General features: G+C 42.4%; 1 protein-coding gene across 1 annotated transcript; it reads left to right on the top strand.

Annotated features, from left to right (window-relative positions):
- The first annotated feature begins 1,016 nt into the window (after window positions 1–1,016).
- On the top strand, window positions 1,017–22,073 carry col9a2 (procollagen, type IX, alpha 2). Its single transcript, XM_086279758.1, has 32 exons — window positions 1,017–1,231; window positions 2,372–2,446; window positions 3,261–3,296; window positions 3,393–3,455; window positions 4,907–4,960; window positions 5,314–5,349; window positions 9,759–9,782; window positions 9,912–9,965; window positions 10,060–10,113; window positions 11,601–11,651; window positions 11,752–11,808; window positions 11,898–11,951; window positions 13,341–13,394; window positions 13,513–13,566; window positions 14,044–14,097; window positions 14,213–14,266; window positions 14,433–14,486; window positions 14,586–14,639; window positions 14,738–14,791; window positions 15,511–15,555; window positions 16,031–16,084; window positions 16,386–16,439; window positions 16,511–16,564; window positions 16,654–16,725; window positions 17,012–17,047; window positions 17,154–17,198; window positions 17,679–17,711; window positions 17,916–18,062; window positions 18,155–18,209; window positions 18,295–18,483; window positions 18,579–18,656; window positions 19,971–22,073. The coding sequence occupies exons 1-32, from the start codon at window positions 1,160–1,162 to the stop codon at window positions 20,174–20,176; spliced, it is 2,076 nt and encodes a 691-aa protein (XP_086135884.1). The 5' UTR covers window positions 1,017–1,159; the 3' UTR covers window positions 20,177–22,073.
- Window positions 22,074–23,148: the final 1,075 nt, after the last annotated feature.

Raw genomic sequence — 23,148 nt, 5'->3', positions numbered from 1 at the left:
TGTTAATACTTTTTTTTGGTGGGGTTTTTTTTCAGCATGACGTAGTTTAGAGTTAATCCTTTGAGTAAAGTATGAAAAATGTAATACCAATTAATTTTGATTTAGCGAGTGATAGATTTGCAAATGGAAATGGGGAAAAACAAATCCAGCACAAAAGCCACCACTGAGATGTTTTCCCTAATTTATTGTTCGTGGGGGTGTGTTGAGATCCCCTGCAAAGTGTAATGGATCTCAATTCACTAATAAATGCATTTCCATTCAACATACTCAGTACTGTCTTTATTATCACAGAGGACAGCAAATGCCCCGTTGATGGAGATCTTAGAGGCCCACTGGCATCTCTTGATGTGTCTTTGCTGCCATCTAGTGGCCACAGAGGCTAACACCGGTGTAATAAAATTTCGGTACTATAGGGGTCACTGTGAGGTCATTTTTCACTGTTTTGCTAGTTTTTAGAGGCCACTTTGGATTAGTGTGGGAGCGAACGTGCTCTTTGCTTAATGACCACTAGATGTCAGTAAGTGACTTTGCTTGGTGATCAGGTGCATTATTTGGAAGTGCTCGCTCATCCCCTCTGTTAGCAAAGAAGATGCAGACACCCATTTTTGTGAACAAGCTTGAAAGTCACCAGTGCCTCCTCACTCACTGAATCACATCCATTTACATTTTTTTCTGAGGTTATTTTAGTACAGTGCGAGAAAACAAAACAAAAGGCAAGATGTGAATAAGGGAGGAATTTGATGAAATGCTTGTGATTACACTCCAGTGTCATTAACTGCTCAGATCCCCCCAAATTTGGGAAGTTTGGTAAATCCTGCCCAACAGGATTTAGAAACTACACGTGTGTATGTGTGTGTTTTTACACTGTTGAGCCTGAGACAGAGAATTTTTCTTCTGCTTCCAGGGGCCAGCACTGGGGGCTGGACAACACCTCTCTTACTCTCTTTGCCCTACTCCCTCCCCACCCTCTTCAACTTGCCATCCATCCTGTGGGCTGTGCACACAGCACCCCCGACCTCCCCTCCTCCTCCTTCTTCTCTGACAGCTTTGCTCCACCAGCTCTGCACTGTGCCGGCCTTGAGAGGAGTAAGGGAGCAGAAAGAGGCACTAGAAGAGAGGATTTGCTCAACCGAGGAGAGACGGACAGGGGAGAGGGACCATGGCTGCTCTCTCTGCCTTGCTGAAGACCTGGGTTATTCTGCAGACCTTGTGCCTGGTTTTGGCTCAAGTGGTGAGTGGCACAGAAGAGCTCAAAACTTGATCGGGGCTCAAGGGTTCAGGGGGTAAGGGCCCTCGGTAAGGGTCCAGTCGGCTATGGATATCTTCAGGTGATCTTGTAGGTTTCGTGCCATCTTGGGCTGGATGAAGGGATTAAATAACCACAGCATGGAAGCAAGGATATAAGTGTGATGAGTACCCAGCTTTATAGAATGAATGTAGAAGAAAATGATTTTCAGGGGTGGAAGCTATCTTGTGGATCTTTCATGGATCACCCTTATCGTACACGGACTCTTAGGTCTTTCTAACCACGGCGCCCCCTCTTTTTTAAGGCACGGATTCATCATTACCTAGGCTACCTTTACAGGGGCCAAGAGGAGCACTATTTAACCAAGAATGATGGGATTTATTTTTTCAGTTTTTTGGGGGTCAAATCTTTGCAGCCATGCCAGATTTAAGGGGGGTAAAAGTCAGTGTGCACTGACACCGACACACAAACTTTGTCCACTGAGCGTGAAAGCTGTTATTCAAACAGACACCTACACATTATCTTCTGGACTTACAGGAGTTTTCACTTTCAAGGATCATTCTGTGTTTTGTTTTGGGGGTTTTAACACCTGAAGAATTCAAAGTGGGATTTATTCTTTTATCACTTGATGGACTGACCCTTGCAATAAAATGTTGTTCAAGACAGGCAGTAGGATGGAGAAGGAGGGGGGTGGGTTGGGTGGGGGTAAACAGTGCCAGTCTTTTAGCCCTTCCTCCCACATTCCTCCTCGATCCTTTGTGTTTACCTCCTCAAAGATGCCAGTTTTATCATGTTATTTTTGTTGCAATGGTCCATGTTAAACTCACTCGGCTTTCAGAGTTGCCCACCTTAACCTGCAGTAACCACTCCGATATTTGGTTCTATGATGGAGGCTTAGGTTATATTTCCTTATTTGGGAAAATAAAACATACATCAAATGTGTTTTCATTTTTATAAAAATCCATGAAAATTAATATCCACTATGATATTACAATATATATTTAACATCTGTTAGTTATATATTCCACAATGATACTGCATCCTGATTGTTGCTACAGGCTACTGCACAGAGTGAATTAGTAAATGTTGCTGTTTGACCTTTTTTCCTCTCTGTCTGTGTTTCAGAGGGGTCCACCTGGACCTCCGGGCCCGCCAGGCCCACCCGGCCCCTCTGGCACTCCTGGGTCAGATGGCATTGATGTGAGTATCCACACAGGTTTGCCAAATAGGTTTTCCCACAAAGCTCCTCATTGTGCTGGAGAAATACCAAATCAGGAGGTGTGGCGCAGTACTGAATTCATACCAGCAGAGAGCGCTGCAAATGAAAACACCGGCACAAAAGAGCTCTGTTCCCAGCAGAGAGAGGGGTCTTTGAGAAGAGATCCTTGCCTCAGACCCGAGTTTGGGTCACAGTAACGTGATATGTGCGAGTTACTCAAAGGGTTAACAACAGGCAAAGTTGTGTAAATGTGTTGGAAACAGAAGCTGCTCTAGAGCAGTGTGGAGATAGCATGCTTTATGGCTCAATACCAAATCAAATGTAAAAAGTCTCTTTTTTTATTAGCATTTTAGCCAAAAAACTATTTTTAAAAGGCTCTTTATCTATCAATAAACGGTGTCAGTCTAGCATGTTATTAAACCTGTCACTCTTTGCTCACTCATCCAAAGGCTTAACAGTGGGATCAAAGCCTGATAGAAAACGCAGCCAGTGTAGACACACTTCAGAGTCCATCTAAAGATTGCTTATAATATCAACACTGGAGCAACTGATTAACATCTGCCCGTGCACCTCTCTGTGCTCAGTACAGTATATATTTATGTGGCACATTTTTCTCATGCTGTCTCGTGAAATTTGCGACGTGATAAATCTTCCTAAATTCATTTCTATGAGGCGATGCGTAGCAATGAAAGGCATTTAGGTGATGAATATGATACAGTTGTGAACACAAAGGTGTAACCATGGCGTGTACTGTATGTTTAGTTGGGTTAACACATGCCCTTTGTCTATCTGCAGGGAGAGAAAGGGCGTCCCGGGTCACCTGGCCCACCAGTAAGTCTGTACTGTCACGGTGCCAGTTTAATTTTGCAGCAACTTTAACTTGTGATTTACTTGAACACGGTTTTTACGGTGTGGATTTTGCTGTAGGGGCAGAAGGGAGAGCCAGGAGAGCCAGGTCCTGACGGATCACCCGGGGAGAATGGCATTGATGTAAGTAAACTGTGTGCAAGAGAGAATGAAAAAAGGAGAAAAACTTTTAAAAATATTGCTTCCAGATTTTGAACTTCAATTTTGAAATGTATTTTCACAAGTTTTACAGCTTTTCCTTCAGACAAACACCTCCTCCATGGCCATTCATACGATGCCAAAGTAATTAAATGATAGATTTCTGTAATTTTGTGCATTTACTTGTTACAACTCAAGGCCAAAGAGTCATGCTGACAGGGTTTTTTCATTTACTACAGCAGCGTTTCTTTATCATGAAGAAAAAATGAGACATACTGTTGAAATTGTGCTTCTTTTTCATATATTAAGATATCCATTGATTAAATGTGTAGTTAGATTTCTCTACATTGACAGAAAGGGTAGCTTCACTGATGTAAGAGCAAAACGGGTTGTTTGTGGCCTGCGATGTAAAATAAGTTTAACATCCCTGCACTACAGGCTCAGTCTTGTTTGTTGTCCTATATCCTGGATGATCTTTACAACATGCTATGTTTGTGATAGCACAGTCTGAGCACCCACAGGTCAGTGTTTTGTAGCCAGGATATCAGGTTCAAAGCTACTACCAGAAGTTTTAGGACTACATTTCACAAACTCAATCCCTCTTCTTTGCTTTTAATATGTTTACCTCCATGCAACCACATCACGCTAAAATATGACTAGATAATAAAATACGCACTACAAGTGGTCTGTAAAAAGAAACCAGAAAGCTTGATTTTGTTGTACCTCACAGATTATTCATTTTTTTATCCAGGTATCTGTTTTAACAGTGCTGAAAGGGGCTGGTTAATATTATTATTTTTTTCCTACATATTTACACCAGGTTTTTCCCCAGCTTTCCACAGAGAACATGAAACCTATCGAGAGTGGAGTTTGTCCAATTGTCATTGGAATAGATCAGTTTACATAAGAGCTTAGAATATTAGTAGGTGTTGGTGACGTTAATCTGGTCTATATACTACACATTACTTGTTTTGCTCATGTATGTTTGTTTTAACTATAAAATAAGAGGCATATTATTATGGCATTGCAAGTCCTAACTACTGCCACTGTGCAGAGACAGAGACTCGTATATAACTGTGTCCTAGCTTTTTCAATTTGAGTTGCTGCTTCAGATGGAACTTGAGCATCAGTGCCAAACGGTCACATGCTAACAGAAGCACAAACACACACACACACACACACACACACACACACACACACACACACACACACACACACACACACAAAACCAGGCATTCCTCAGAGGTTAAGCCAGTAATCTGCCCCGGAATCTCAGTCTCAGGTTTGTTTCCCAATTACTTACCTGAACCAAGTCAACTTTGATTAAATGTGAGGTTAACCCTCCTGTGATGTTAATTATGTTTCATTTGTGACAGTTTTCAGTATATACTGCATAGCACATCTACCCGATTTCATTTCTTTCTGTTTGCCTCCAGGGTTTGATTGGAGCAAAGGGTGACCGAGGTCCTATCGGGAGACCTGGACCAAAGGCAAGTGTCTAAACCTTAACCTAAAAAGATTATTAGTGCAAAATCACAATTGTGCTGCTGTTCTGTGTGAAATCTGTTTGTGCTGCTGGTGGAATACTCTGAAAGGTTCAGATTTATAGAAATATAAAATCTCTGGGTAATGTTCCCTATGCCCTGTCACTGTGATGTTGAGAATGACGTCGAACTCCTGCTTGCAGGGGAAAGCGTGAGAATCGCTGTGTTGTTAAGGACTTTCTTTCATTCATCCTGGTGTGCTGTTTTCATTTCAAAAAGATATTGTCATTGTCATCTATATGTGTAATAATACCACAGTTAACCATCACAGATATGTTACTGATTTCTGTTGTTTGCAGGGTCAACCAGGTCCAACTGGTGAGCCCGGAACTCCTGTGAGTAAATCAATTTTTAACTGTCACTTTTTTTGGTTTTTGCAAACATTTTAAAAGAACTTAATATACAAAATGTCAACTCTAGTTTTCTGACAACTGCAGTTACAATGTAGCATCATAAACTGTACACAACAAACAGACACCATCACTTATTTCTTTGCATTTTACAACCCTGAGGTTTTGACTTTCCCATCCTATGAAACCATTTCTCCTTTTTGTTTTAGACAGAGAGAGTAGCAGATAGGGACTCATGACTCGGTGTAGTTAACAGGTGCATTTCTAATTCACTGTGGGAAAACAGAATGCCAGTTCCAGGTATTAAGACACAGCCTATTCAAAGAGAAGCTGAATAGCTTACCCCTTGAAGCTTATTTATATTGCTGTGGGAAATCTTTGTAAAGCAGATATAATCTGCTTAAGTGGCCATTGCCAGCTTGCACCATTGGGCATTATATATTAATTAACTTGTGATCACATCTTGGTGTTTTTTTTCCCCCTTCATGGGTTCCTGATCTTTGTTGTGGTCGTCGTGTTTTTCCGATTCTTCACATTGATTCCAATAATTTTAGCAATCTCCCTTTAGGATTTGATGATGATAGCCTCCATATGCGGAATTACCATCATCTTATAATCAGTGTTGGGAAGGTTACTTTTAAAATGTATTCCATTACAGAATACAGAATACATGCCCCAAAATGTATTCTGTAACGTATTCCGTTACGTTACTCAATGACAGTAACGTATTCTGAATACTTTGGATTACTTAATATATTATCATGCTTTTTACAACAACGTGAATGTACTATTGCTGTGTGATTCATTACTGTTACTGAAGGTCCGCGACTCCGAACTGTAGTAAAGGGACCTCTGACTAATACGGCGGGGTCCCTGTCGGCTCGTAGCCGAAAAATAGCTTTACTTTGTTGTGTGGGTCAACTTTTCTTGCGAGAGACAGAGAGAGGCGTTGAAAGACTGCTCCAACGGAACTTATTGTTTTCGGAGGAAAACACGAACACGGTGTACAGTCGAGTCTTAATAGCTTACTTACAACTGGGCTCGTCAGGCACTCTTCTTGGCTGCAGTGGTTATTATTATATTTACATGCTTCCAGCTCCCGTTTTTTCTCAATGACAACTCGTACCTTTCCATTATCCTTTTTTCTCCCTCCTCGCGCTCACAGACCCATAACGTGTATGGCAGTCCATTCTCCCTGCAGCACGGACTACACTGCCCATGATGCTACATTCTTTAGGGCTATGCCTGTAGCATTCTGCCTTAGCACAACAACAACGAAAAGGCGCTCTCTCACCCAGGAAACACACAGTCCAGAGAGAGAGCGTCGCCCTGTAACCATGGCAACCGTAACGCTGCCCCCTGGAACAACAGAACGTAGCTGTCAAACAAAACCGAAACAGTCCTGACCCGCGACAAAATGAAACAGGAAAGTACCGCAGTGTAATCCATTTATTTCAACAAAGTAACTGTATTCTGAATACCACCTTTTTAAACGGTAACTGTAACGGAATACAGTTAGGGGAGACCGGGGATAGTTGTAACGTGGGTCAGTTGTAACACTTCCAATTTCTCCAATCAGGGCTAAGTTTCAAATGATGTGACTCATCCTGTGCATGCCCAATTCAGTTCTGCTATCACATGTGAAAAATCAGCACATTTTGTCAAACACAGACAATTTAACACGAAAAAAAGTAATTTGTATGCCAAAAAGTAAGTTTTTCTACTTTATTTCAATTTCTAATAGCATTATCTGCTTTGCAGTTAAACTCATCAAACTTGAATTATGTTATTTGTATGTCTATGGGGATATATTCTGTGTAGGTCTTTAGTGCTAATGTTTTAGCCGTTGGCTGTAATGTAAGCTAGTTCATGGCTATAGGAGTCTGGGTCAGTTGTAACAGCAACAGTCTGGGTTAGTTGTAACAATAATGCAGATGTTAGAACTTACCACACTATTACTTTAACTTATATTAAACAAGTTGGGGCAACAACATCAGCAGAGAGAGGTTCACTGGTCACATTTGTATATGCGGTTAATGCCATTGGCAACACAATTCCTCCACTGTTTGTGTTCCCACACATACATTATGCAGACCTCTGTGTCAGAGATGGACCAGTAGGAAGCACTGGTAGTGGAAATAAGTCAGGATGGGTGCAAGAAACAGATTTCCTCATCTTTCTGAAGCACTTTGCAAACCACACCAAGGTAAACCCTGAAAAAAATAATGGAATTGCGATGCTGGTGAACAACTACATTTTTTCAGCTTCATTGTTATGTTTAAAATTGGTGCAAGAGTTGTAGATTATAATGCCCACTGAGCCAATGAGGCCAAACTCAAGGAAGACCAACCAAAATTAATGAAATATTCATTTGCAGAAAATTCCATAATTTGTCTTTTTTGGGGGGTTGGAATATGTTCAAAAGCTAGATTTCTGCATTCTGTCACACACACACATAGCTACATAAATGGCTCTAAGTGCATTCATGTGTTGAATAAACAAAGATTACATGTTAATGTTTTGTTAGTACCCTTATTTCATTGTGTTACATTTCACCCCAGGATATGTTACAACTAACCCAGACTATGGGGTTAATTGTAACATTTCACTCTTTGTGTTTGAGACCATACCATGCAATGGGTAACTGTGCTGCAGAGAAAATAGTTGCACTATTTAATAGCAGAGACATGTAAATACTTTGCATTACATTTTGAATCCACTACCTTAAAAGAGCTCCAATTTACAGACAGAAATGTCAAAAATGTTACAACTATCCCCGGTCTCCCCTACTTATATTTTGTATTTTAAATACGTAACGGCGGTACATGTATTCCGTTACTCCCCAACACTGCTTATAATGAGGAAAATTATTATTATACTCTCACTGATTCATTCAGAAAATGTGTTGGAAAAAGCAGCCAGAAATGCACAGGAGCAATCGACGAGACAAGACACAACAGTGGTTGCAGATTATGTTGCAGATTATGTACAGAAATATTTAACAGTCCACGAGGGCTGGCTTGCTTTAAGTGGTCGTGTGAGAAACTGCAGTTTTTGGCACTAAAGATTTTCAGCCTTCAGAGGTTGCTCTCCACTACTTATATGCAAAGCCAAAAGGCTTTTCGTGTGGCTCCTATATATCATTCATTTCATTTTTTTCTGTTCAGTTACTCTGAGTGATGAATAAGTGATACCCAGTATTTAATATGTATTATGATTGGCACCATTCGAAACACTACCCAGTGATGGAAAGGAAACAACTCATCTCTTATATTATTTTATGAGGCAGCCATGCAATTTACTGCCAGGGACCTTCAGTCAAAATGTTTAGATAACACTTTTTTCTAATATCTCTATTTAATCTGTTATGCATGTATTCGAGAGACGTGCAATATCTGACTTTCTAACTGATCTCTAACAGCTTACTGGATCTTGTTGTTGTAGATCCAGTAAGCAGTTTGAAACCTAGAAATTCCCTGAGAACATAACTATCAGATAGAGATTAGAATAGAATAGTTTCATAATATACAAGTACATTCATGTAAGGCTGTATTGAAGTTCAGTGCTTGAGTAACTGTGCTCTCTGTATATTAATATAAAATGACTAATTGGCTAACATTATCTCATAGGGCTCTCGGGATACTTAAGAAATGAGTTATGATTGACTGAATTAGGCATTCTTTGCGAGCCTGCTCAGTTCTCTAACAAACATATTGCAACACAGCTGGTTTTTTAAGGCAACCTCCTTAGTGCCTTTTAGGTCACGCATGAATGCCTGACCAGCTGTGCCTCAATTTGGGTTCAGTTTATCCAAATGTGCTGTAAGATTTCTGCAGCTGACACGAGCCTGATGCAATCCTTAATAAAGGAGTCACACTCCATATTGTCATTAGATTCAGCCATTCCACACAAGCGATCATGAAGCATCAGCTGTAGCAGTCTTTCGCCACTAGGTGGTGCTCGATGTCCATCTATTGCACATCTTTGTAAGTCCAGCGTCATTCAATGTCATGCTTGAGCACAACACTATTAGTTAATCCGTTATTTAGCGTTAACAGGCGTACTGTCTGGGGGCTGTGCCGTACACCCAGCTGTCTTACGCTCCACAGACAGGAGATCCAGCCCTGTGGGCTGTTCTTCCTCCAAGAAGGCTTACTTACTTAATTACTTTGTTTATAATTAATTCCAAGCAAAAGACACAGCAAACACAGACTGATTGTGTTCTGTGTCTTTGTTCCTGAGCGCTATTTAACCTGCACTGACACTGTACACACACATTACTGAATTCCTGCATTTGTTTTTAATTGGCTTTTGGAAACATTAATTGATACTCTGATGGATTGGTTCCACTTGTTACACAGTAATTTAACCCCTTGTCACTTTTGTCCACACAGGGACCTGGCCTTCCAGGACTGGCTGTAAGTAGCTTCTCTGGTATTGTGCAGTTATGCCTTCAACTCTTTAAAGTGTGGCAATAATTTGTCTCTGGTGGGATAAGTACATATCATCTTGTTTGTCACGCTCACTAACATAACTGTCCTGTATAGGGTATTCCAGGCCCAATTGGTCTCCCTGGTGAGATCGGACCAACTGGACCAAAGGTAAGGAAACTCCAGCTTCAGTTTATTATGGGGGCCTTTGTAACTTCTCAGAAGCTCTTAGTCACAATTTCTTACTCTCCTCACAAACATTTAGGGTATCCTTGGACCACCGGGACCTCCAGGACTTCCTGGACCTCCGGGCAAGCCGGTAATTGCGAGGAAAAATCGTATGAATTGTCATCTTTCTTTCTGACTCTATGTCACAAAGATCCTCGAGCTAAACACAAAACCACCTTTTGAAAAGCCTGTTTTTTAAAAAAAACCCATACACTAGTGTATCATATGTAGGTTTCCTTGTTGTTGTAGATCCATTAAGCAATTAGAAATCTGGAAAGATAGCATAAGCAACAGCCATTAACTGAAGCATTGCTTAAGACAGCAATCTCAGCATGTCAGCTGGTCTCAGTGCCTGCCACATCAGCTGATGCTCACCTGTGCATCCTATTAGCAAGTCTGATGTAGGGCATGCTATTCAAGCTGCTCCAACCGGCATAAAGTTCATGCTGCTTCTGCAAGCCGCATTGGGCCTAACATCTACTTCTACAATAGCGCCTCTATTTTATGCTATTTTCTGACTTATTCAGCGTCACGTTCTCTGTTGTTGGTGTCTGCTCTGGTCTTGATGCTACGCTATATGCTGTTAGGCCTCCTTAGCATGTGTGGTGAGGTTCCAAATATAAATAGTGCAGATGGAACAATTAGCCTGATATTAGTAAATGTTACATTAACATAAAAAAATAATACCTGTTTGAACATGAAATATTTTATAATTGTATTGTTTACTTGCAGAACAGTTTATAGCGCTCTAGAGGACAAACATTCACAACGCCACTGCCTCATCCCAATTCCATTACACATAAGCACTAAAGCGCTGCTTGAATGTACTCAAAGTTAATCCACAGAAAGGATGTCACAGTAAACAATACATGAAGGCACTGAGACTGGTGAGATCGGCTTTAAAAACTTAATAAATAAGCTACCGGGAGTTCATTAGGCTTAATCAGGCGTACATTTTCATCAGTCTAATTGTTGCTGACTGAAATGACTGAATGAGATCACAGGCAAGGACATACTGCTGATGCCATGCTTAATGCGTGCTCTATCCAGCACACAGTTAATGTTGGCGTGTGTGTTTTTAATGCGCCGAATGGTAACAAAACACCAAGCGCAGCCAGAGATGACTGCTGCTTGAACAAGTCCCAACAGACACTAAGTGGTGATGCACTAAAAACAGTTTTAAGAGGTATGCTTTTAAGTCATTTTCCAGCGGCGTATGAACTCTCCTGTGTGCATCTCTGTGATTCCAAGAAGGGGAGGGGGGTGCTTCATTGAGAGTGATGTTCCCAGCCCAGGGGAGTGTATTTGTTTAGCTTTAGTGCTGTCCTAGGGTAAATAAACCCCCATTAGATCAGTGGGCTGTCTCATCTGGCTGTTGCAGAAATACATCAGCACCTGTAGAGATACTTTAACTTTCTAACTCAATCTATAAACAGAGAGGGGGAAAAATGGAGGAAGAAATAGATGGAGTGAAAGAGGGAGAGAGTGCTGGCTCAGCTTGGGAGGGTGGTAGACGCAACTGACTGCCAACTGTGACTGGGTGACTTTGCTCATCCATGTATCTGTCTGTCTGCTTAGGGTCCTCCAGGCAAGTTTATTGTTGGAGAAGAGGGTAGTGCAGATTTCGAGGTAAGATCTAAAGATTCCTCCTCTCTTGCAAATCTATTCTGACACAACTTCACATTTTATAACCCATACACTGCATATCCTTCTCACTATCTTTTCCCAGTGTCCTCTCAACTGCCCAGCAGGACCTAAAGGCCCACAGGGACTGCAGGGAGTCAAGGTGAGTAATCTGTCTGATTCAGGCATCAGTGATCGTTTCGCATTACCAAATTATTATGACACCATCCTGCCTAATTGTTTCCCCTCTAGGGACACAAAGGACGTGCCGGTGCTCTCGGAGATCCTGGCAGCATTGGAAGACCGGTGAGCTGCTACAATCTCCGCTTGAGAGGATATGCGCGTGCACTCAGACACCCATACGTGTACATGCCGTACAGTTGCTTTTGCACACTCACCCACCGTACAGGACCAAGGGGAGGCGAGGATTAGCTTTAATGAAGCCCCCTGAGGCACATGACTGGCATTAATCTGGCTGCGATTAGTCAGGCCTGGCCCTGGCTCTGGAGTCAGCACGCAGCAAGCCAGATGAAAGGGGTGGTGAGGAGCCAGGTACATGAAGAGTTGGATGAGAGAGTCAGGGTTAGCGCGGGCCTCTCACCTCGCTGTATTAAGCAGAGCTAATGAGCATACTGTGGGCTCCAAGGGAGCGGCTAGCCAAGCCCCAGGAATTAGCCTCTGATCTTCCCACACAAGGAGCTTTCTGGCAGCGCTTGCTTTAGATGCTCAAAACACTCAACGCATCAAGCAAGCGCTCCTCCGAGGCCGACCAGTATTTTAAAGGAGCTGCCTGGCTCTCTTTTCTTCTAAAACACAATGAAAGCTGTTTACATCCTCACCAGTTGTTTAAATGGATACCAACAGGGTTTGCTGTATCACTGATGCCCACGTGATGCCAAAGATGGAGTAAGACTATCAGATTTATCTTTAAAGTGCGAAAAAAAAAACAAGAACTTAATGAACCTGCTGAGGATGGCGAGCAAGATTCTGGAAACCCAGCAAAAATAATATTTCTTTATTGGCATATAAACAAATGGTTTGAAGTGTCCAGTTCAGGGGTCGCATCATTAAAAGGCCAGGCTAATAGACTGCTCAGGCTAAACTGAGTGTTGATGAAAAGTGTGTAACTTCAGCAGGGAAACAATTAGGCCAGCTTAGCTTATTGTTGAGCTGAGCATCTAACTGAGTTCCTAAATCCTCCCAGTAACGCGAAAATCTCCCTGATTATGTTTGTTTAATCCGTGGCCTTCTGGATATGCAAGAACAAGTCGTGCTTTCGGGGAGTAACAATTGGCGCTTTGACTATTATTCCCGGTTTGCCCAAGATTTCAGTCTTTATGCTAAGCTTATCCCGACTTATCCCGGCACAAGAGCGCCATCGAGTCTTCGTTTCCGCCCCTTTAACAGTCTTGGCAAACCCATTATGCGCTGATTGAACTGCTTCAGGTGCTGAAGACCACCAGAGGATGGTGTGAGCAGGCTGCAGATCATCGATACATGCAGATATCAGAAACGGGTTTCAATTAGATTTTTTGGTAAATGTTTGCAAGTCAAACATATAGAGACAAAACTAAATGAAATCTGTGGTTTGATTAAACGTTTTTCAAGGTTTCACAATTGCTTCCCGGCACATATGCTACAGGGCGAAGCACATACTTATTATTATTAATAATCTTTTTTTTTGTTCTTCATCAGGGCCCCAAGGGAGAAGTTGGCATCTCTGGGGAGCAGGGCATCCCAGGACCTTCAGTATGATGATAATTGAATATTTATAATTTTCATATTATAATCTACATAGTATCATCTCAAATAGCCATTTCTTGTGGACAACGGTGTCTGTCTTACCATAGTTTGCCTCTCTTCTAAGGGTCCCATGGGTCTGAGTGGTTATCCAGGAATGATGGGTCCCAAAGGAGAACCAGTGAGTACTACACTCAGTTTATCACATATAAAAAGCATATTGGCTTTTTGTTTTTCTCCCTCTTTCTCTCTCTCTCAGTACTGCTCTCATTCTTAGATGAGCACCAAGGAGGCACAGCCAGACTTGCCCCCACTCTACAAACATCATCCATTACCAGCAATGGGGACATATGGAAATGATGCTAACACAAATCTCTCTCCCTCTCTAATGAGTTGGGGTTGTCTGGGTCCACGGTGCCTCCATCTGTAGTTAATGATCCGCTGTAGCCATCCGTCTTACTGTTAACATTAGCCACGTTAGCCAAGTTAGCACCCCGGCTTAGTGCCAAAGCAAGAGTGCCTGGCTCTCTGTGTAGCTCCCATTAAAGAAGTGAGTTAAGCTCTAATTATCCCTTTATCACAATGAGTGGTAGGCTACCGCGACTTAGCTCCCTCTCTGATCCGAACAGATTGATGGCACTTTGTTGTTTTCCCTCAGGGCCCTGGTGGGTACAAGGGCATCGGCGGACCAGTAGGACCTCCTGGGCCACCTGTAAGAACGCACACACTTAAAGACACGCAAATACAAATTCAGCTACTCATATAAAGAGGTATATTCATACACTGAATTCACTAAGGCAACTGTGAGTCTGCTCTTTTCTTTTCAGGGTGAAGAAGGACCTCGTGGACCACCTGGAGAGCCAGGCGATAAAGGAGACAAAGTGGGTGACTCTTGTAGTGGTTTCCCTGAAAGTTTTTTTTTTTTTTTTGTCAAGGCAGTGGTGTGTGTAAAAAAAAAAAGAAGAAGCTATTTCAGAGCTTGAATGGAGGCAGCGATACTGATGTGCGCCGTGGCTCTACTGAGGCTGATTTCTTTATCTTCTGCAGGGCAGCCGAGGTATCCAAGGCCCACAGGGTGCAGTTGGCAAAAAGGGAGAGAATGTGAGTGAACGCACTTTTGTTTTTTCAGGCCACAGTTGTGGAGGTGCTTGGCAAGGTGTGCCAAATGAAGTCCACTGACTCATCTGCCTGCTTTTTCAGGGTCTGCCGGGTATTGATGGGAAAGATGGCACACCTGGCATTCCTGGAATCAAGGTAAGTGTGTGCCAGCAGTGATAATGATGAGTAACTTCAATCGGAGGTGAAAAAAACAAAAACATTAATTTATTCTTCTTCTGCTCTCATTTATGCAGGGTGGCCCCGGTCAGGCCGGGATGCCCGGTCCTCCTGGTCCTCAGGGAGCAGCGGTGAGTGATCATTCGACGGGGGCGTGCGTGTTTTGTCGGAGAACTGTTCGACAACGCCGCCAAAAAAAAAAGCACATGCAAATAAACAGTCATTGTCACTCAGACCACGTAGAAGCGCAATCTGTTCTTCTCTTGAATTCAACAAAGCCAGAACACAGACAAGGGAAACCAGCTTGAAGCGGTGTGTAAAATTTCGGTGTGTTTTGTTTTCTGGGCAGTCATCCAGGTTAACAGTGACCCCGTGACCCATGCTGCTTTAGAATAAAAAGCACCTTGAAAATGGCATTCTCTCTTCAACCGCAAGCAATTTATCACAATCAGACCAGTGGGTAGACATAAGTGTGTGTTTGTGCGCGCGCCGTTCTGACTAACGGGTAATGGAGCATGAGATGTGCACTGCATGAGATGCTGCGCGGTCACTGCAGTGACACTAACACTCCCTAAAACTCATACACTGCAACTTAGCCTGCTTTATGTCAAACTGTGATACAGCAACCACACACACACACACATAACATCACTGCAAGGTCTACAACTGTGGCAATCACACCACAAGCCTATTTTTACCATTATCATTATATCAAACTGCATTATTACCGCCAACTGCCGACGCCTACGTAGCCATGTGCATTTCACGCTTGCGTTCCTGAAACGTGTCTGATGTGCAGATATGTAGCTTTGATTAGGACTGTTTTCAGCATTGTTTATTCCATCTTCAGGGATTACCTGGCAGCCCAGGAGCTAAAGGTGGACCTGGAGCAAAGGTATGCCTTCTACATGTTCATACTGCAAGTTTGAGATAATGCAGCCCGGGGTATGTACATGAATTCCCTGTGAGCCAAAGCTTAGGCTTCAGACTCCTCTAAACACCAAGTTTCCAGACAGTGCTTCCACTCTCGTCTCCATATGTCAGTGAGAGTGGATATTGCTAACATTGCCATTTTAGACACACACAGCTCTGGCAGTGAGAAGAGAAGCCCCAGCCACCTGCTTTTTAAACCTTTTGTCTGAGAGATGCGTAAAGGGAGGGGAACTACAACAACTTGTTTCAGACTCTTGATGAACTAAGAAGATTTAACCCCCCCACTCTATGTTGGACTGTGAATCGTGTACATTTTCTCTAATAGAGTCCATGAATAAAAATGATGTGGAAATGAGCATAACAGGTTTTCATGTTCTTGTAATGTGTGTAATGTGTGCCTTTCTTTTAATATTCTTCTTATAATATTCTTTTTCTAGGGGGAACCTGGACCTAGAGGTCATGTTGGCTTGCCTGGGCCCTCTGGACCTTTGGTAAATATATGATTGTTTCTCTTCTTTGTGGTCAACTTGAATTTCAGGGTTTTTTTAATATAGCACCAAATCGCAACAACAGGCACCTCAACAGTCTTTATATTGTAATATAAAGACTGTGGTAATAGATAACAATCAGATGACTCCCTATGAGCAAGCGCTTGGCAACAGAGGGAATGAAAAGTAAGGATCTGGTTAGTGTCTACCCAGATGCTTACTCTGGATGGCATTCATAGCAAAGTAGAAAAACCGTTAAAAGCTATAGCATATAGTGAATAATTGTACTTTCTCCCTTTCTCAGGGTGAGCCTGGTATTCCTGGTGAGCCTGGTATGCAAGGAATCCCTGGACCTAAGGTACAAACCTGAATATCACAATAAAACACTAGCGGCAGCTGCTGCTTACTCACCTCACCTGATGTCCGCAGGGCGACAGAGGGGAGCGAGGACCAGTTGGGCCACAGGGAGCAGCCGGCAAGCCTGTAAGCTGCACCGTGTCTTTTTCAGACATCATAACGCGCTCTTTACTTCAAACACATCATGCAGCAGAGCTTCTGTTTTCCCCTCACAGGGAAGCAAAGGAGAGAGAGGGCCCATCGGTGTGCCTGGCGCCCAGGGTCTCAGTGGAACAAAGGGAGACAAGGTCTGTGGACTTTGTGATAATGCAGTTACACAAAGCTGCATATTGGGGGCAGTGTTTACTCACTAATAGAACGCGAACCCCCCACAGTGAAACCCTTGAATGAGTGAAGCAATATAAATGATAATCTAGGCATAATCATGTTCCTTGTTTTAGAAATGAGGCAACATCTTTCTTAGTTTGTGGTCTCTGGTGTCGCTGGTTTCAATCAGTACTGAATCCTTGTTTTTCTGAGGATAATCCAGTTTACATTTGTCCACATTTACATTTACTCCGTCTCTCCTGCCAGGGCTTCCAAGGAAAAGTCGGGTCAAAGGGGGGCATTGTGAGTAGCACCTCTTTTAAACTGCACCACTGGCTCCGTACTTAAGAATACTTTCAAGAGCCTTTTTCATTCCCCTTATTCTTCGTTACCTCTCTGTCGCTTTTAGGGTGACCCCGGAGTCGAGGGATTGGCCGGCGAAAAAGGCGAAAAGGTAAAAACGTGGACATTTGTTCCAGCACAGACTTAAGCTGCTTTAAAGTAGTTGGTGGTTTTTGTTGCCATAAGGACCACAAAAAGTTTCCAAGTTTGAAAAGAAAAAGGAAATAAATAAATGCAACTTTTAGGCTTTAGATAAAAAAAAAAAAGGTTTAAACATTTGGTTCTGGAGGCATCAAAGCAGAGAGTTGTATACAAGAAAATGTTGGAAGCATTACCAAAGTTAAGAAGAAGAAGAGGATGCCTGTTTTTTTTTTCAAATTTGCATACAAATCCCCATTATAATCCAGATGGCAAATAAGCTATTTACATGACAGTGAGGCAATGATGCACATTTGGGTCTTTGAAGCTGCATTTTTAGATGTTCATTTACAATATTCATCCTTGAATTATTGCTCAGTGAGTGTCTCCGAGGCGCAAATGATGGATGGAAATGATGAATGGGGAAAATGACTTTCTGTCTTTGCTGTGACAGGGTTTGTCTGGCGAACCTGGGCCCAAAGGACAGGTGAGAGTTACAACGAGTAGAAATCTGACTGCAGGGATGGACTTGTTTTGCTTTATTCTTTCCTTAGTCATATCCACCTTTCTATAAGTCAACCCTGACCTTTAACTCTGTAACCCAAAGCCTATGGTATTAATTATAAGAGTTAATTCTCATTATTCATGATGTGTTGGGCCTCACTGGGTTGATTCTCTTTTTTCTTCACAGCAAGGAATCAGGGGTGACACTGGACACAATGGACCCACTGGAGATCCTGGCAAACCAGGAGACCAGGGACCACTGGGGCTGCCCGGTCCTAGGGGGCTTAATGGAGAACGAGGAGTACCCGGTATGCCGGGCATTCAGGGACCAGCAGTGAGTCCAGTTCCACTCTTAATCACAGACACATACAGACAGAACACCAATCAGTGTTTAGTCAGTGCTCAGTGTTCTCCTCCTCTCTCCAGGGACGTGATGCATCTGACCAGCATATTGTTGAGGTTGTGCTGAAGATGATGCAGGGTGAGCATCTAGACCTGCTTTAATCTCCTGAGGAAACATCAAAGATCAGTTAATCAAAATGATGATGTCCTCTCTTCCGTTACAGAGAGGCTAGCGGCCGTGGCAGTAAGCGCCAAGAGGGCTGTGCTTGGTGGTGCAGGTGTAATGGGGTCTCCCGGACCGCCTGGACCTCCAGGGGCATCTGGGCCTCAGGGACCACATGGCTTACCTGGTGCCCGCGGCATCCCCGGCATTATTGGAGCACCTGGGCAAATTGGAAACACAGGGCTTAAGGGTAAAACTAAACATTAGTACTTTTGCATATTGTTGAACTTCTCAGGCATTAAACGTGTTTTTTTAAACGTGTTTTTTTTCTTTCATCTACCTCAGGAAAAAGAGGTCCAAAGGGAGTGAGAGGTGATCCAGGTAGACCTCACTCAGGTCCACCAGGAGCTCCAGGAATACAAGGTAAGACCTGAAGCCTTCTAAATGAACCTGTAAGGTAAGATTTTGTGCATATTCCTAGGCAATTCAGTTCAATTTGATTCAATTCAGTTTATTTCATGACGTTTTAACAAACACTGTCAGCTCAGGGCACTTTATATTATAGGGTTAAAGACCCTCCAATAATACAGAGAAAACCCTGGCAATCAGACAACCCACCATGAACATGCACTTGGTGACAGTGGGGAGGAAAAACACACTTTTATAAGGAGTTAAGTTGTGTTAAGCTGATGTAAATTACATGATATCACAGGATCTGTCAAATCTGTGTAATTCCACCTCCATCATGGCTGGGCCTCAGCAGAATGCCACTAAAAACTGTGCAAATCACACAGTACTCACTGTCACTGCAATCTGAGGGCAGAACCACAAAATCTAGTGACATTGCCACCTAAAACTTTGTTATAAAAAACAAAAAAAAACCCTTCTTGTTTACAGCATACTCTCATTTTCAAATTTTAAGATGCAAATGGGAGTGCCAGAGGGATGGAGAATTTTTGAATAGTAATATTCTGGTGACTGGGCCAAAAGTCAACACAGCTGCTGCATAAACGTAACTTACAATGGATTCACTTGTGAAATCAAGAAATTTTAAGATTCTGGACAGCCTTTAAAAAAAAGTGCAGTGTGCGTGTGACACAGCAATACAATCAAATGCAGTAAAGTCAGAACCTGTGTATGAGCTCAAATGTGTCTCTTCATCCCTTCACATGGATTTTGTTGGTCTCTAAAGAAGCAGAGAAGCTTCAGTGGACATTTAAGTCACATGTACATCAACGTGTACTCACAAAGTGTGTCTCAATTGCACTTCGCCTACATTCAACCTAGCTTTTATACCTCAGTCGAGTGTAACAATCTTTTCTTGGGGCACTGTAGTAGTCCTTCCACAAAGTTTTTTTCATGAACACAGATAAGAAGAGGAAGAAGAAAGGTACTGCAAGCAACTGAAGGACCTGACATTACTGCTCTCGCCACAGGAGAGCCTGCTGAAAGGCATTTTAAAGGCATCATTAACTCCAGTAATTTAACAGATGCTCTTGAATGAGAATGTAATAGGCTTGCAACAGCACACGCTAATTCAAATACAGGGAAACACACTCACACTTCTGTGTGCACACATGCACACAACTTAAATATATGCATGCATACAGTACACACATGTAATCCAAGTCCAGAATGGGGTTTCCAACCCTTAGAATGAAATTTGGTGCAGTTAATCTTTTTGACCCCTCGAAATCAGTTAAATCCCATCTGATGTTAAACTCTGTCACTCTGCAGGCCCCCCCGGTATCGATGGAGTGGCTCGGGACGGTAGGCCCGGAGAGAGAGGACCTCAGGGAACACCTGGAGAGGCCGGTCGCCCCGGTAAGTCGGGCCCGCCGGGTCTCCCGGGATTCTGCGAGGCAGCGATGTGCCTGGCCGCGTCTGCTTACACCTCACCGAGACTACAGGAGGCGGGAACGATCAAAGGACCCAATGTTTAGAGGCCCCGTCTCCCCATAAGCAGATCACAGCACCTGGGAGAGAGGGAGCAAGGCAAGGAAAAAAAAAAAGGCGAGAGACCACTCTTCTCAACATCAAGAACGAGAGGTGGGGGGGGACAATAATAGTACATTGACTGCATGTGTAGCCCCCCCCACCGCTCCTTCCTAGAACTGACAACCTGAAGTTTTGACTGGTGGGACATCATGATCTTAATCCTCCACATCACCATGACAACAGCAGCTCACAGCCACCCACCTCCGTCTGAAATCTCAAGTGGTTTTTTTTGGATGTCGGTGTCAGCGCCGTCCAAATATCCCAGTCCTGCTCAAGCAGTGAAAGAGGAACAGATTTTATATTACATCTCTCTTTTTTTTTTTGGTCTCTCACCAAGTCAAAGCATCTATGAGCTGAAAGAAGCTAAACCAAATGTGGTGAAGGATGCTTTTTTCCTTGTTTGGTCACTTTCAATGTTTGTTTTTTTTTCCATATGCAATATTTTGTCAGAGGAATGTTTTGAAGTTTTAACGCCCTGCCTCTTTTCCAACATCACACCCGTTGCCTTAAACGTGTACCCCGAAAACCTGACTAATAAATGATTGCAGCCCCAGTTTCCACTCAGTACTGTACCGCATTGTAAAATGTAGTCTTTTTCATTTGTAGGCTTGAGTGAGATCCCTGATTTACCTCATGTGTACACTGCCTTCCCTTCCCAATCCCCCGCTTTCAACCCAAGTCTCGTTTTAGAAACTAACAACTAGCTTTATCTCTTCTTCTTGTTGCCTGGCAACAGCATATCCCGATGGGCACTCCCATCTCCCACAATGCAGTGCTGTAAATCTTTGTAAATGTGTGTTGATTATTATGTAGAGGAAAAGGAATGGGTTACGATATGCACCAACAAAAATCCTGTGTTAATGAAATCAGTGAGTAATAAGGAGTTCCTACAGAAATAATGACTCCTCCTCAGAGCAAATCAGTTAACGGTCCTAATGTGCTTTCTGTGCCACTGTCAACTTTCCATGGGAGGTCGGTGCTTTAACGACAACTTATTTTCATCAAAAGAAGCTATTTATTGTTCTTTATATATAATCATCTGTAAAAAAATAAATAAAGTTGTTTGCTGGCTGTTCAGGCAATCCTAGACTAATAAAGAGGAACCTTTTCTAAGAGCCAATGTTCTTCTGTATCATGTTGGGAATGGAAAATGATCTATTTCAATTCGTTTTTCTTGATATTTGTCCTCGTCCAAATCTTTAAGAGCACCCATGTATGCATGTAAATAAACTCCCATGCGTCCTAAGCTGCATACGCTCAGCATCTTTTAATAATCTTGCACTACCGAGGCAAAAAGTTGCAACCATTCAGCACTACTAGACTGCGCACATCAGATTCTAAATTGCTCAAGGGCAGTATTTGCAACTGACAGGTCAGTTGCTTTTGCGATGTCATAGCTTTGTGCCTGGGGGAAAAGATAGCAAGAACTGTGAGAAGCATTCAGGGATGTCTAACATTTTAACATTATGAGTTGGTCTATTTTTTTCTAAAGTCTTAGGAATAATAATTCAACATTATCGACAGTTCAGTATGACAGAGTGCACGAACCTCAGTTTCTCTATTGAAAGTCTTGTGTTAGATCAAGGTACAGCCTCTAAAGTTAAAAACAAAAAAGCCAACAGAAGTTGCAAACAAGTTCCTCTTGTGGCTGGCTAAAAAAATGGACTGAAATCTCCACAGACTTACGTGTTTAAATGCTCAACTTTGTAGCATTATACATAAACCCAATAAAAAAACAAAACAAAAAGAAAAAAAGAACAACTTTTGTCTTTTTTTATATTGTTCTGCTTTGTGTCAACTTGTACCTCAACATGATAGTGTGTGGTGGGGTTTTTTTTGTCCATCCAGCTGGATGGTGACGCTGTAGGCTGACAAGTGCTTCAACTCCTGCAGCTATAGCCAGTTAGTGATTGCTATTGTATTCTTAATCCACTAATTCGATAACTGAAGTGAACCATTTGGTGCTCTTTTAGTGAATTTTCTGACTAATTTGACTTGCTGATAGTATGAACCATCCAACAATTCTAAGCTTCACTTCTGCTGAATGACGTTCTAGTATTTTACTAGTTATAATAACAGATGTGTCTGTGCGTTGCTATTAGTGTTAGCTGTTAGCATAGCAACCCACCCTTTTCTTTCTTTTTTTTTCTTTTTAGTTCTGGTTGCTTCTGAGCCCAAAACCAACATGGTGGCAAGTGCGTCCGAAAACGGCGGGCAACGCCACAGTTGCTACAGTACCGTGCAAAAGTCTTGAATGATCCCTCGGTTTGCTTCCATTTTGATCTAAAACAGCCAGACTTTCTGGTAGTTTTTAAGTGGTCTTGACCAATATTTCTCCAGGTTTTCTGAAAGTTTTCCTTTGGACGTTGGCTGTTTCCTCCCTCATCTTCAGTCTATTTCACTTGTTAAGCTACTTAACACTGACCTATAAATATTCGAGCATAAAAAAGACAGCTAACTCAAGCCACTGTATGAACAATATATATTTTTTAGCACCTTATTACTAGCAACCTGTAGCAAAACACATACCCATTTTTGTAGCTGAAAAAGGTAAAAAACAAAAAAACAAAAAAAAAATAGCACCATTTGAGATGCATAAAATAGCTCAGTTCCCAAATAGCTATTAGCCAAAAAAATTGTCATATCTCGGCATAGTGTGTTGTGTGTAGTAATAATAATAATAATAATCTAGGGAAACTGGACAAGCTGGTCAAAAGAGCAGGGTCAGGAGAGGAGCAGATGACAAGAGAGGTACAACAAGTATCTACATTTCTATCAGTAAAATATGGCGCTGTCATGGTTTGAGACTGTATTTCAACCAGTGGTGTTGAAATACACCACTGGAACAAACAGAACAAAACAGAACAAAAAGACACCAAACAACTGCACGGAGTCACTCAATACACCTCAACACAAG

Source organism: Aulonocara sp. 'chitande type north' Nkhata Bay, linkage group LG22 (genome assembly GCF_057382095.1).
Source record: "Aulonocara sp. 'chitande type north' Nkhata Bay isolate Kocher_YH1m ecotype deep benthic linkage group LG22, A_spYH_male_GT1.1, whole genome shotgun sequence".
Lineage (NCBI taxonomy): Eukaryota > Metazoa > Chordata > Actinopteri > Cichliformes > Cichlidae > Aulonocara > Aulonocara sp. 'chitande type north' Nkhata Bay.
This window is presented reverse-complemented; position numbering and strand designations above follow the sequence as displayed.

Bases quoted from the DNA above. Each gene is read 5' to 3' on its own strand.
- col9a2 (XM_086279758.1), top strand. From the start codon at position 1,160: ATGGCTGCTCTCTCTGCCTTGCTGAAGACCTGGGTTATTCTGCAGACC. The intron at 9,966-10,059 runs GTAAGGAAACTC...ACAAACATTTAG, and splicing joins TCGGACCAACTGGACCAAAG to GGTATCCTTGGACCACCGGG. The intron at 16,565-16,653 runs GTAAGCTGCACC...TTCCCCTCACAG, and splicing joins AGGGAGCAGCCGGCAAGCCT to GGAAGCAAAGGAGAGAGAGG.